The sequence below is a fragment of the Porites lutea genome, chromosome 1 (genome assembly GCF_958299795.1).
Source record: "Porites lutea chromosome 1, jaPorLute2.1, whole genome shotgun sequence".
Classification (NCBI taxonomy): domain Eukaryota; kingdom Metazoa; phylum Cnidaria; class Anthozoa; order Scleractinia; family Poritidae; genus Porites; species Porites lutea.
Window position 1 is genome coordinate 5,631,081 of NC_133201.1, and position 15,749 is coordinate 5,646,829.

General features: G+C 39.8%; 1 protein-coding gene across 1 annotated transcript; it reads right to left on the minus strand.

The window, feature by feature from the left end:
• Positions 1–4,204: 4,204 nt before the first annotated feature.
• LOC140943428 (guanine nucleotide-binding protein subunit beta) lies at positions 4,205–13,445 on the minus strand. Its single transcript, XM_073392515.1, has 11 exons — positions 13,085–13,445; positions 10,292–10,330; positions 9,185–9,291; positions 9,016–9,079; positions 8,728–8,803; positions 8,370–8,456; positions 8,181–8,247; positions 7,042–7,171; positions 6,737–6,808; positions 6,528–6,605; positions 4,205–5,942 (listed from the first exon to the last, which is right to left on the minus strand). Exons 1-11 carry the CDS (start codon positions 13,166–13,168, stop codon positions 5,697–5,699), a joined length of 1,050 nt encoding a protein of 349 aa, XP_073248616.1. The 5' UTR covers positions 13,169–13,445; the 3' UTR covers positions 4,205–5,696.
• Between the last annotated feature and the right edge of the window lie 2,304 nt (positions 13,446–15,749).

The window sequence follows — 15,749 nt, forward strand, 5'->3', positions numbered from 1 at the left end:
CGAAAGATCGGATAAGAAATCGGACATGAAATCAGACATGAAAATGGGACCAGAAATCGGACAAAAACATCGGACGAAAGATCGGGCAAGAATTCGGACAAGAACTCGAATCTGAAACTTGGGCCATATGATGTAACTGCTGGATTTTTAAAAGAACTTGCTGATGACATTGCAGCCCCACTTACCTTGTTATTCAGCCAATCACTCTCCGATGGAATAAAATTTTCCCGATTAGCTGGAAGGCCAACCTTATCCCTGTTCATAAGTCAGGTTCCAACAACATTGCGTCTGACTAGACGCATTGCACAACTTTCAATTCTGTCTAAGGTGCTGGAGAAATGTGGCTTAGAATTTGTAATCATGTTAACCCAGTCTACCCAGTCCTAAATACTCTCCAACATGGCTTCCGACCCAATAGATCTTGTGAATCTCGGTTAATACAACACGTTACGTTCATTTCTTGGCTTCATCCATGGATAATGGTGGTAAAATAGATAACATATTTTTAGACATGGCGAAAGCATTAGACAGCGTGCCTCATCAGAAGCTACTCTACAAACTGAGGTACTACGGTTTCCGGGATCCCCTACTAAGCTGGGTTGCAGATTATCTAACAAACAGACACCATTGTGTAATCATTGATGGCTCTTCTTCTTGCAGGAAACCAGCTACATCGGGTGTCCTACAGGGTTTCCTGATTGGCCCTGTCCTCTTTCTCATTTACTTCCGCCTTACGCTGATGATGCAAAATAATGTAGAGTTATAAATTCCCAAGGCGACAGTCGCATCCTGCAAGAGGACTTATTTTCCGTCTTTAACTGGAGCAACCTGGAACTTTCATTTTAAACAAGAAGACGCCCGAAGGCGTTTACGCGGGATGTGTTGGTGTAAGTAATAATTATGTTGAATGGCATTGGAAAGTTGAGCAGTGTAACAACAACAAATGTGTGCAGGAGAGACGGAGATGTTCTGTTCAATACACTAGAAGATGAGTTACACACAAGGGTTCCTTTGCTACTCAAAACAAAACTTACATCAATATTACCACCATATATGTTAGGAGTATAGGGTAGCCCACTAAAATTTGCATTCCGGCTTTACTCATATCCCCAATAAATGCACTTCAACATTCACCCATAGCATGTAATATATCAGACTTCCAATAAACTTCAGGGCGCAAAGGCTGTGCTCTAAGAAAAATTTCAAGGGAGCCCTCCCAAGTATTTAAGCTGAGGTGCCAAGGCCTAAAAGATGGTCGCCCAAATAAAACTTTCGGGGAGCCTTTCGGGTTCCCAAACATTTTAGCTGAGGTGCCCGGGTCTCCAAGTTAGTCGCCGAAATAAATAAATCAGTGAACCGTTAGTTGAATATTAAAAATTAACCAAATTATTTTCTCAGCAAGTCAAGCAGAACTTTGTGTTTTGATTTTTTATTTTCATGAAAAATCACATCCTTTAACCTCCTGAGCGTTAGAAAAAAACCGGCGTGTTGTCATAAAAAAGAAATGAAACCCGTCGAAGTTTTTACGACACACAAGAAGCAAGGGCAACGAAGCCAAATATTTCAAGTTTTTTAAATGGAAAAGAAAACACAGGGGACACAAGGGACACAGAAGATACAAGGGGACACAGGGAACACAAGGGGACACAAGGGACACAAGGGAACACAGAGGACAGAAGGGGACACAGGGATACAAGGGGACACAGAGGACAGAAGGGGACACAGGGGACACAAGGGACACAAGGGGACACATGAGACACAAGGGGACAGAAGGGGACACAGGAAACACAAGGGGACACAAGGGGACACATGGGGATATAGGGGACACTTGGGACACAGGAGACACAAGGGAAACAGGGAACACAAGGGACACAAGGGGACACAGGGAACACAATTGACAGAAAGGGACACAGGGGACACAAGGGGACACAAGGGGACACAGGAGACACAGGGGACATGTGGGGACACAGGGGGACACAGGGGACACATGGGGACATAGGGGACACAAGAGACACAAGGGGACACAGGGGACATAATTGACACAAAGGGACACAATTGCAAGGGGACACAAGGGGACACAAGGGGACACAGGAGACACAGGGGGACACAGAGTACACTGGGGACACAGGGGACACAAGGGGACACAGGGAACACAAGGGACACAAAGGGACACAGGAGACACAAGGGAGACTATTCTTTTACTAATCGTTTAGGTTGAAAAGAAAATTACCTCAAGATCCCGTGGAGCTTTTTTGTAAAGCTCCTATGAATTTCAACGAAACCGTTGCCGCCGCAAAACTATTCTGTCTCTTGAATAGATATTCTTGTTGGAAAGTCGTCGTTTTATATTATCGGTGGAATGTTTACGACAAATGAGCTTTTTGTAGATTCGGTAGCCAACTAGCTCTACTTTGACCGATAAATTCAGCTTTTGCGTATCTGGTGGTATCTATTTGTAGTACGTGATACGTACTTGTCACGACACCAAAGACAATGCGGGACTTTATAGACTTACATACCTTTTTCTAAAACAATCACAAAAATACTCGTATATTTTCGTTTTTTATGCATCGTATTCTACTGGAATAAAAATCTTAAGTTATGTTTTAGCCTCGCAGACACAGCAGTAAAAAACAGGTAAAAATATCTCATTATCATAGAACTGAGATGACACCCGTGTTTATTCGGAGATTTTTTAAAATACAAAACTTTTGTTTTGCGTCACCGAACGTACTTTACTCCTGTCAGAGCAGAAGTAACAATTTCTTTTGAAAAACTAACTAATGAACCATCCTTATTTTAAGAAAAAATTTCCATGCTATTTTGAAAAGCTGTCAAAATCGAAAAATGTGCAGCTTGTCACGTTCATACAAGTTGACCTCAAGAGTTTCTTAGCGAGCGGAACGTTCTTTTTAGGTCGCGAAGCGGCCGAGCGTGCTACCAAGTCGCAAGTAATAAATTCTAGCTTTTTTACTTTAACTAGGTGAGCTGGACAATATTTCCAGTCACCCAAGGTCAGGCAGCCGGGCGCTTTACATGTAAGTTAGGTCACAGTCTTGACTTTGTCCTCTTACGCAGTAAGCTTACTTTTACCTCCTTTGCTGACGCAGTATCTTTTTTCTGCTTGTGCAATCCAATCTGACTCGCACATTATTCGAAGTTGCAACCAGTAAAAATCAAACAATTTTTCGGGACGGGCATTGGATACGCGAAAGTTAAAAAAAAAACAAAAACAAAAACAAGGAAATTTTTGACTACAAAGAAAAAAAAGAACGGAATGCGCAACCGAATTTATGACGCTCCGGCTAGGCTGGCTGACCATAAGTCATCCCGCGTAAAATCGCAAACATTTTCGTGTAACTAACAAGAAAGACGCTACCATTTTTAAGTACCAGCTTGGGCCTAACATGATTTCATTGTCTAAAGAAGAAAAGGATCAGGGGATATTCCTTTTCCATAATCTGGCCTGGCGTTGCCCAGTTCCGACAAATATAGCAGGATGTTATGTGCCATTTAGATTGCCATGGTGAGTAGAAAAACATTTTGGCGACTAAAATTGCAGCACCGGAAAGTTGCCAATTTCGCCGGCCATGTGCCAAGTAGAAACTGCTTTCATTAGTTAGTAAATTTACAGGAAACGTGCACGCCCTCATCGACCGCTTCTTTGTAAAAGAGTAAACAAATGACTGTACTGTACAGCATTTTCAGAGCTTACAGACATTTTGGGTTAGTATAACACTCTACTGTCAAAGTTGTTAGACAGGTTTCTGTTACCATGATGAGTACACTGTACAGCATGTCTGCGATAAAGAGCTGCCAAGAACAATATAAAGAAACATATTAGACAGCAAGTCAACATTCATAGCCATCCACGTTACTGGATGAATTTCCGTTTATTTTTTAAGCCCTTCTTATGTATTCCTTGTCATTGAAGCAGCTTGGAAGTAATAATACAGCACATTTAATCTTACGGTCCATAATTAAAATAAGAAAAAATAATTGTCGAAACTAGAATGCCTCTGGGACTTACATGTTATTTCATAAGTTTAAAGAGACAATTTTCTCTTGTCTCTCGCACCCCGCTATAACGGACTCTCGCGAGGCCTTAAAAAAACAGCACTTGACCACTTTATAATTTCTTGTCCCCAAAAGGCGACTTTGAAAAACTTTGACTCATGAATAACTGAGATACACTATGCACAAGTTACATTGAAGAATTGATCTTTATTGACTCACATTTCACAATGACAATATAAAGTCGGTTTCACGACCAGAATTACACCTTTAGGCCATTGACTGCTACCAACAGTAACATACCCTACGAGTTACTCCGCTTAAGCATGACAACAGCAAAGGGTAGAGATGAACTGGTATTACAAAACAGAAAGATAAGCCTCTCCTGTCACAACTGAGGCAAAAAAAAAACATGCAGTCCACGGAATTAGACCAAAACGGAAAAAAAAACCTTACGAACATGTTTTTTTTCTTGATTCTCTTGGAACTGGAAAAAGTTGTCACCTAAGGGGTGTTTGTTTAAAACAAACAAACAAAATTCGGAAGGTGGAGTGTGTAAGCAAGACCTGCACATGAGGCGACAGGAGAGCATCTTTTTTCAATCTAATGCAAGTTTCACAGCCACCCTTTCCAAAGGTTTTAATCAAGGAAAAGAAAAATTGCATCTAGCCGATGGATTCTTTTTCTTCAAGTGCTAATTCAAAACCAAGTTACTCATCAAAGCATTTTATATATTAAGGTCTCTTTTTGTAATCAGCATTCATTTTTTGCCAAATCACCGCTGCTTCATCAAACAAGAGATTACTAGCCACCTTGATTCCAGTATTACTCCATCACACATCTATGTAGAACAATATGGAGAATGTGTGGATTTTGTGACTTAAGGGTTAAAAATCAAGGATGCGCAACCAGGCAGTGTTAAAGCAGAGCCCTGAAAATTACTCCACAACCTGTCAAACACTTAGGGAGATTAAAAGAAACTTTCGTGATTAACAAGGATAGGGATTTGTGTTAGTTGAGCAATTCCAGTTCCTTCGACCCACTGCTGCTGTTGTTTGCACAGTTATTTTTTTACACATAGCATTGTGACAAAGTTGACACATAATATCAATATTCATATTCACAATTTCTGAAGCGACAGGAGCAGAATACACAGACCAGAAAACAAAACTTTATATTTGTGCACATTATAGTTATTGGCAGAAATACTTTATAGTAACTCTCTTATAGTTTATAGCAGTCACTTCTGCCGCAGGTAAATTATTTGAGAAAAACCAAAATGTAAATCATGTATCATTTTCCTAATTAATACCTAATAGTATAAGTATAGTCATCTATGTAGATCTGCAAGAAATTTAATTTTTTACATTGACAATTCATTACAATGCGCATCTTCTGCTCGCACAAATCTAAGTAAGGTTGTTGTTTTTGCGATACAAGGTGACTCAAACGTCCCTTGGTGAAATGTAAGGAACAGCATCACAAATACTGTCTCTTTAAGTGTAAGATCTAAAATACAATAATTCATCGACAGGCAATGGCGACACAGACAAGCAGTGTACATGTCATTTAGGGCTTGCACCATCCAATGAAAACCACAACTTATATCGCAATATATAAAATATAAACACTAAAACTTTGCTCTTAGAAGTAGGGAGGGGAGGAGGGGGGGTTCACCAAGATCAGTTCCATATCTTCAAGAAACTATCCCAGCTTCCTGTGGAAACAGCCATGCCATCTTCAGTGACACCCAGACAACTGACACGGTTGTCATGTCCTGCTAATACTCCGGCTCTCTCTCCTTTCAATGTGTCCCACACATTGCAGTTGAAATCATCATAACCTGCTAACAGCAGACGGCCACTCTTGGAGAAGGCCACTGAGGTAATTCCACAGATAATATTGTCATGGGCATACACCATGAGCTCCTGTTTTTGAAAAAACAAAACAAAGCACAGTGGATTAGAAACAGATGAAGTACTTCAAGATTACCAAACGTCTATGTAGGAGACTGACTCATTCCAATTGACGATACATACTGCACAAAAGGCAGGGCGCAAAGTAGCCTGCGTCATAGATGAAACCAAACTCTGGTTATATCTGTCTGTGAAATCTTTGTTCTGGGCCCTCACCTATGTACCAGGATTTGAGTACGCACCAAGATTGGCCTGTTAAAAAGCCACTCTAAATTTGCCAATCAAGATGAAGAGAAATTCGAAACACACCTCTGGTAATTTGTTCAATCAACTGGGGGCCCACAACAGAACAAGGATATCAGCGTTGCTTCACAGATGATACAGAATGTACTAACCAAATTAAATTACATGTGCAATGCAGTCTTGGTGCAAAGAAAGTCAGAGTCACAGTTTGCCTTTCTGACAAGCCGGTCTGATTGCAGTTCTTCTGCAATTTGAATCCTCAGCCTGATAGCAAAATCCACTTGCTCCGGGCTTTGGACACCACTTTCATTGCATGCTGATGGAAGGGGAACTTAACCAAAAGTGAAGGCTTACCTGGTCAGCGCGGACGTCAAACAGTCTACATGTGGCATCATCAGATCCTGTTGCAAAAGCTGATCCATTGGGGAAGTACTAAAAACACAACAGAAAATCAGCAAGAATGCTAAAGAAAACAAGCTTTGTACACAAACATGACATCATGCACAACTGAGACAAAAAGTGAATCTTCAGGACTCTTATGAAAAAATGTTCTGAATACTTACTGCTACTGCATTGATGTCTGATTCATGTCCAGTAAAAGTTTGCTTACAGATACCATCTTGTATACTCCACAGCTAAAGAACAGGAGAGTAAAATTAATGTATATTTCCCAGAGTTAAAAGAACAAAACTCCCCCAAAATTTCCTAGGTAGCATTACCCATGGAGAGCCACACGTAACAACAGATTAACAAGAGTAAAGAGATTAACGCAAACAGATTCATCCCTTCAGTAAAAGCACATTACAACCTGACCCCCATGTCGTAAGGCTTATATATGGTGTATCCATAAAGGTGTCAAGGTTAATACCTTTGCTGAGGCATCACAGGCTCCTGATACAAAAGACTTGCTGTCGGGGGACAATGATAGACTCATTACATCTCCAGTGTGTCCACTGAATGTCGTGGTTTGTTGTCCAGTTTCAATATCCCAAAGTGCACTAAAGACAAAAAAGAATAGATCTGTTATTGTGACAAATCACTACAAATATCACCTTTATCATCATAACAAACAACACAGTCAACATTATAGGCTGGCTGAGTTCCACAGCCTATAATGAGTGTATGGATCATAGCAGTTTTCACAATCTGAGAAACCAAGGTCCTTATGTGGAAACAAGCTTAAGAAATATAAAAACTGCATATCAATCCCTAACTTATTTTTTATATATCATTGATACCATTGTTAAAATCCCAAATAGTGGTTGGCTCCTCTTTCAGTAACTGTAGCCTCCTTATGGGAATAGCTCTCTGGTGTTGCAAAGTGACGGCATGACCTTCGGCACCCAGCTTTTGCTCTCAAGCAACTAGAAAATCTTAGTTTTTTCATCCAAATCATAATTATGATGGACACCCTAGATTTTACAGTTTCAGGGCACTGGGCTTTTTTCAATTTTCCTTGGAGCACAGCCTTGGACAGAGCCATTACAAGAGTATCTTTTACTTTTTTTCGACTCTATCATCTATATGTGTCGATCATTGATTATGATCGACCATCAATCAAAAACCTTGAGTGATGTAATAATGCAAATTCTTAAATCGATCATTGGGGAAGAACAAAAAAATATTGACAACAAATTACAGAGAGACTCATCATGTAGCAATAATCCATCCATGACCCTTTTCTGATACATTTCTTGTTTTCCTCTTGTTCTACAACAAGGTGCGGCGGCCATGCTCGATTCCCTTTATTGACTTGAAAGAGTTTTGTTTCATCCACAAAATGATTGTCAGAAAAAAAGAAGCCTTCAGTTAAAATATCTCAAAAGTTTATATTTCTTCAACTTGCACATAAAAGAAAAATGTAGGGAAATGTTACAAGAGATATCTCTGACTATAATCAATGACTGATCATCTGGGTCAATCTGATTATTTTGGGTAATTGATCATTTAATCTCAGCTGATTCCCAATACAATACTACTATCTTCATGTAGCATAAACCAACATACCAGGTCATATCTCCAGAACTAGTAAGAATCTGATTGTCATCCGTAAAACGACAACATGACAAGTATCCTATAAAATGAGAAAACAGAAATATTAGTACAAAAACGCGGTGAAACTCCAGGGCCATATGAAAGTGGTTGTCTTAACATTCACAGTATAAACTTTTCCACCTTTATGGTGACACTGCATACCTGTATGTCCCGGTAACTCTCGACTGACTCTAACATTTCCTTCTCTTGTTTTTAGACTGTAAATTGAGCAGATGTTGTCCAAACCACCTGACAACCAAACATTATAAAAACAGTAAATATAAACCCATTGACCCCTCTACCCAAATAAATACTTCTTTCTTGTTTTAACAAAAGTATACTTTGACAGTGGTGGATGAAAGTTGTTAAAATGCAATGTGAAATGTTGAAGGAATGCATCATGGCTTGAAATGTATGTAACAGGAAATTTTTTCTAACTGATTTTGGTCCATGGATAAGTTGAATCGAGAACTGTGAACTTTAAAAATATGTCTCCCCCCAAAAAAGAACACAAACTTACCACATGCTACATAATTTCCAGACGGTGCATAAGCACAGGTCATTACCCAGCTGGATCGAAGAGGTATCGCATGAACCTGGGGGAGGGAAGGAAAGCCATAATTATCAGTTCACATCTGAAACTAATGTAAATCCTCTGATAAGCCCCCCTTTTCAGGGGAAGAAAGTTAATAAGCCCAACTGAATTAGCACAAGCTCAATCCTGACAGCCACTACCATAGTTTTAAACTAAATCTATTTATTGCTGCATTTTTTAGCTATATATGTTAGAAAAAACCATTACAAATACCTTGTTTGTCGTATAAGAATCCCATACAATAAGTTTTCCATCTTGAGAAGCACTTACTAAATTTCTGAAATGAAAAAAAAAAGTTTGGGTCAACAGAAATCGGTTCTGACACTACAGAAAACATTTCCAAGATGAAAACTCGCACATTGCCAAGCCAACAGCCACCTACCTTGAGTCGGTTGCCCAGTGCATAGCATATATTTTTGCCAAGTGACCTCGGAGTGTTCTCCTAGTTCTCATCTGTATTCTACCGACAGGTTCGACATTGTGTGTTACCTGGAATATAAATAAAAGCACTTTACTATGACAAAGTTATTAAATTAAGCACTACAGTCAACTCTCTATAAGTCGGACATCTTCAGCATTGACGCAACTGTCCGTCTTAGAGAGGTGTCCGGTTTCTAGAGAGACACGGTAAAGTGACACCAGTAACAAACTTAAGCTGAACCCACTTGCGATGAATGCATGTCTGTTTAACTTATGCAAAACAGCTAAAACTGGAACACCGTAACAGAAAATGGAATTATTTTCTTATTATGCAATCAAACATTCATTACAAGCAAACGTTCAAGGCTTTGTGGTCTGAAAGCATAATTTACTATTATGTGGAGCACCCACATTTCCGTTTTGAGGTATTCTTTACTGCATAAAGCAATTCTTTAGTGTCCGTTGACGGTTTCAAAAGAATCCAGTGTCCGCCTTATGGAGAGCATAGTTACAATAAAACGAATGAAAAACGACAGGCACCAATACCAGGCCTTCGTCTAAGAGAGGTACAGTCAAACCTCTTTAATATGCACACCAAAGGGACAGAACCAAGTGTCCACTTCACAGAAGTATTATAGAGGTAGGGAATGTAAGATTTTTGTTCTTTCTGGGACCAAACAAACTGTCTGTAAGAGAGGTGTCCGTATTATAGAGGTGTCCGTAAGGAGAAGTTAGACTGTATCCGTTAAGAAGGAGTTGACTGTAGACCTTAGTCATAACTTTCACAAAGCTCTGTCATGTCTGTGGGTAAAACTCACCAAGGGATATAGGCGGACAATGTGTTTGAACCAATTATGACGGATTTACAAACAACTACTTGAGACAATTTCCATCAGGTTATACCGACAATTAATTATGTATGTGCATATCAAAAGGCAGCGGAAATGTCTATTTTATATCACTAGGCACTGTTACATTCATTATTTGCTTCCTACAAAACAATGACCAGCATTTTTTCTAGCATCCTGCTTTTTAAACTGCAATGAAGCCAATATCATCCTAAACTTACTTGCGCCAGTGATGTGTCACATACTGCCTTTCTTGCATCCTGTAAATACAAAAGTTAACACATTATAAAGTTAAGTCAGTGAAGTTTGCACACTACAAAAGTATGCATTGGAAACTATCCCATTGACCAGGACCATTATGTAAAATCCACCTTCTTTGTAAGGATTTATACCATAAAGCCCAAAAATATTAATTGAGAGTCACGCTTCTAGATAAACAAAGGCTGAAGTGTCACCTGGGTGGCTATTACACAGTAACACCAAACAAAAATGTGCCCCACTCCTGACAAAACCCCAGTGAATAACAAAGGTACACAAACGTGGATAAATGCAATGGTGGCCAGACTTCTCTGCTCAAAAAACAAAACTGGCCTCTTTAAGTTGCTCAACATTTCCTTTGGCAAACTAGACATTTCCATGGCTACAATTTAATTTTGCTACCTTGAGAGCCTTCAAGAGGGCCTACATCAAACTCTGTTTCTCACACACCACTTATAGCCAAATTGAGTCACCTCACATCCACCCAAAATGGGTGAAGATACAGATCAGACTGACAATCTGGCTCAACATAAAGATTTCAGCAAGCTACAACTCTCAAAGTCAACATTTCACAAAGACACAAATCAGAATACTGAACACCCCGTTGCTACAACATTGTATATCAAATAAACTAATCTGGTAAAATCTGAAGGACAAGAACAAAACATCAAATGAAGGGTAACACTGTTACGAGAGCCATTCTACCCATATATATTTCAAGCATCACCAAGATAACATTATGTAACCCAGTTCAAATCTTCAAACGGTTGTCTAAAAAAATAGAGATTTTTAACAAGTATAAGCCTTAAAACATGTGAGCAGTAAGTAAGTCACATGAATTTTGCTTTGTCACGAATAATAGCAACACTTCCCCACTGATATGTTTGTAGCCAATGGACTGCTATGTGTTACCACCAATTGAAACATGCGATCAAAATTTCCTTTCCTAGGCCAAAAAACTTGTTTTTTTGGTCAAAATAATTCTTCCACTTTAGTTAACATGAAACTGATTTCTGTTAAGAGGAAATACGGTAAGCACATAACACGGAACTCCAGGTCTTGAACGGATCTAACAAACCTCGTTCAGGCTATAAGAGCAATGAGTACCCAATATCATGCAAAAATATCTCACATCATGGTTTACACAGTGCAAGATACCACACCAGTCAAATCATAACTTAACAGAAGAAAAAAAGGAACTCTGTAAAAAGCAATTTTGTCTTTTTAGAAGGAACAGCGAGCTGGAAGTTCATACCAAAGCTGCATTGTTTATTTCAGATTAAAAAAACACAACTGTTTGCGTTTATCATAAAAGACCTTGAAGAACATATACAAGCTACAGACGTTAACAAACGAAGAATTTTTAATTCCTAGGATACAACCAGAGAAACGATGAGTAAAAACCACGGACACACCTTTGGAGAGGAGAAAATCGCGTCATGATTCATGAACGCAAGATTATCCGTCACAAATTGGGGACAAACTTATAAAAGCCATTTGATCTTTGAAAGAAAAAGTGTTTGTTCTGTTTTCTTGCCTTCCTACACTAAGCTCCCAAGAATCGTTTTTAATTCAGCTGTGCTATAGTTTAACGAAGAGATAGATGCTATTCCACAAGCAGTAAGAAAGGATACGACAATCCATTATAACTTGCTTCCGTTTCGTTCATCTAGAGCGAACACAAAAGGAACGAGCTTTCAATTTCGAACGTCTCGAGGATGTAAAAAAAAAACACTTTCGCGCGTGAGGGAATCGCTTCAGATACAGAAATTATTTTAACACCCAAGGCAAAACTTCTTCTTCCTTTGATCGTTCTAAACGCCACCAACTATAACGCAAAAAGATATTGTAATCAAGGAGCGAGCGACACAAACTCAACAACCTGGACCACGAAATATCGCACCGTAATCGATTTTAAGCACATGTTTTAACCTTCCTTGACCAAGTCCAGGCCAAACTAAGCCTTAACGAAATTAACGAGGTTCGAAACCGGTCTGAATAAGCAAATCTAATTTTCCTGACGTTGCTTTCGACAACATTAGCTTTGCCATTTTTTTAATGATCAAGCTGCAATCGAGTTTCTACTGCGACGATGCTAACTTGTCATGGCAGATTAGCTACAGTAAAATTTCGACCTTGATCCACATATTCGAATTTTTAGTCCACTTTATCAGCTCATCGTGATAACAGACTCTCACAGACAGCGTTTAAGTTGTATCACAAGCATACTTTCCTTCCTTCTGTTGCGGCATAAGCTATAAGCTTAATGAATACAATATTCTTTAGGGATATTGAAAACTGCTCCCGGCTAACAATAAACACACAGCAAGAATAACTTGCTTGGAATATACCGAGCTTTTACGAGTTAAATCGAATCAATACAGCGCGAAAAGGCACAAATTCTTTAACTTGGAACAATATTAGAATTCTAATCTATATTTCGGTGAAACAATACTGCATACACTGGCATAGATCGCGTGGCATTCGATGGAGACATCTAATGGCGACCCCCACCAACGACGAACGATTTCGCGATCACCGACAACAAAACGGCGTTAAAAAGACACAGTGTACATGTAAAAGACCAAAATGCGACATATTTCGAAAATATGCTCGCATTTGGGCAAGACCGAGCGGTTTATGATTGTATACAGCGTAAATACCACATTTTCGAAAGCGATCAAACTTTGTCATCTCTGCCTTCGATGTTTCACCCACTTGCGGTGTTGTTATGTAGCAACTATGTATATACTTACCCTGATCTGCGCCTTGAGTACTTCAGCTTCTTGCCTGAGAGCTTCTATTTCGTTCTGACCGTGGCTCTGGGTTTGTTGCTGCATCTTTTCGCCTTATTTTTTCTTCACACTTGCGCCGAATGTTACAAGGCAAATGGCCACAGTCGTCACCAAACGCCTGCCGCCGCTCCTAATCCGGAGATTCGCCGCTGATTCAACACTGCAGCAAGCCCAAAAACCGCATCAAATGATAAAACAGTGATAGTAAATGTTCCTTCTTCGCAAAATAGGTTATAACACCCAGGAGAAGCGCTCGCTACAGTCGTTGGGAGTGGTTCCCTTTCCGCGGATTGCAAACGAAGACGCGCCCCTGAAAAAACCGAGCAGTGCCTCCCGTATATAAGGCATGACCGCGAAGTATCATGGACAGCTCTTCCCGTTTTTCACTTTCCTTCCTTCTTCCTTGTTTCTTTTTTCTTCCTTCTACTCCTTGAATCACATGCTATGCGCGTGTGATTTAACAACAACAAAAAATCCCTCTTTAGCAAAGATTCCGGAGCTACTTTTAATGTTGGACGGCTTTTCACAAACCTGCAAAAAATAAAATAATAATAATAATAATAATAATAATAATAATAATAATAATAATAATAATATTAAAGACCGTTTGTTAGCCTCATTGTAGCAAAAAAAAAAAAAAAATGAATTACAGGGTTAAAACACAATTTTTAATTGCTAATCAAAACTATGTCCTGCTATATAATACTTACAAGTCAATATTCTAATCATGATACGCAAATGCGTTTTAAAAGAACTTGAGCGTTGTGTGCGGCAGAAGCTCCTGTCTCCGGATCCTACCTTATGCTTGGAACAGGTTCTCAGATTATATCTACTCACAGTTCTGGTATCCTTAGGGGCTAAAAAATGAATTGGGTGCCTATTTGGTGAGATCTTAGAAATATAGGTTGTTTACCATTTACCACAAATTCCGGTTGGAATGTCACAATGGTAATAAACGATTATTTGCTTCTTCCTACTGGAAAATTCCCGGGACAAACGGAAATTCTGAAAAGGTAGTCCCGCTTTCCTGATTTGGACTTTCCAAATGGAAATTCGTTTACCATATTTACAAGTTTCTTGAGTTTCGTACCAGTTTCATGTTGTAACTAGCATCCACTCTAGCGCGGCGCGACAATCCGGAAATTTTAGGCAAATGGTAATCGACACGTACCGTTCTTACCGACCGAAAATTCCCAGCTTGGTTGTAATTAGCCGAGCAGGAAGCTTCTTGAGAATAGGCGACGATTATTCGTTTTGTTGAATTCCTCGATAACTTTGTTAGTGTTCACTTCAAACTCATTGTGAATGTTCATAAATGCTGGGTGGCATGGGATAGACGACCCTCACTCATTTCTGTTCCTTAAATAAGTCTTTTGTCGCCGCAGACATGCAAGGAAAGGAACGCTCTGCATCTGCACTACCTACTGGAGGGGTACAATTCTTAACAGCGCCTTGATGTTGGGTGAACGGTCCTTAACAGCAGCGAGGTAGCACTCGAACAACGTAGTCGGGTCTTCTGGTTCCTTTAGGGTCTAGTGACAGTAGTGACACTTCCATTATTTGATTTCATCTAACAATGATAACATATACGACCATAGGACCAACAAGAAAAGATCACGACCTTGCCGATTTTCCTTACAAACCTTTAACTCGATCATTTTTTGGTCGATATGGTCCAAGAAAGGTACGCCAACTGCCACTGAGCTTGAAGTATTGTAATGGGGTGTCTGCTGGTGCATTTGCACGATGTTGTTGGCAAGCTGAGTAACGTGGTACCTTTATGTCTTCTAGCGCTCCTACTTCACTAGCGATTTGTTTGGCTTATTTGACGTTAACAGTCTTGGAATTCTTCTTCAATGTTTGTACGCATTTCTTTGAGAATGCTTCGAACGTCGTCGATCATTTGATAAGCCTCCAATATGGCCCATTCTTTCGTAGGTTTGCTGCTGTACCCTTTACAGTATGAAGAGAATTCTTGGCAATAATGAATGAATAATTAATGCTGGAACATTGTCAGTGCAGATACCATTTTTACGGCGTTTACTCATAAATTCTCCTACCTCGTCTCATGTTTTACTTCAACATCAATAAACCACAAAGGTTTTTTTTTGCAGAATACCAGTTGTATTAGAAAGCCGGGTGGGGCGGGGGGGGGGGGTGCGCACCCCTTGCACCCTCCCCTTAGATCCGCCCCAGTACCAATCACCCGCGGAGCTAGCCAAGGGTTTCTTGAAAAAAAAGAAATTGATACATGGAATATTTATAAAAGAAGGTCAATGAGCTGAAGTATTAGTACTCATCAAAGGAGAGTGAGCTAGCATTCTCTCTTGTACCCATGCATGATTTTACAGGGCTCCCAGACACTTTTGCCCGCAAACGTAGATTTGCCTGTTTTGGGAGATAGTAAAAATAAATCGAGTAATTGAAAGTCAATCAGCCCCATTGAGATCCCCGAAAGGAAGGGGGATTGAGGTGCGTGTACGGGGCTAAAAATTCCATTTTCCGATCCATTCCGGGACGGGTCAGTGTGGGACGGTTGATGGCCGTGTTCCCGACAAAAAAGGCGGGAAAAATTGGCGCGACCAACTTACGCCCGACATTTGAAAGCGATAGCAGGAAAACCAAA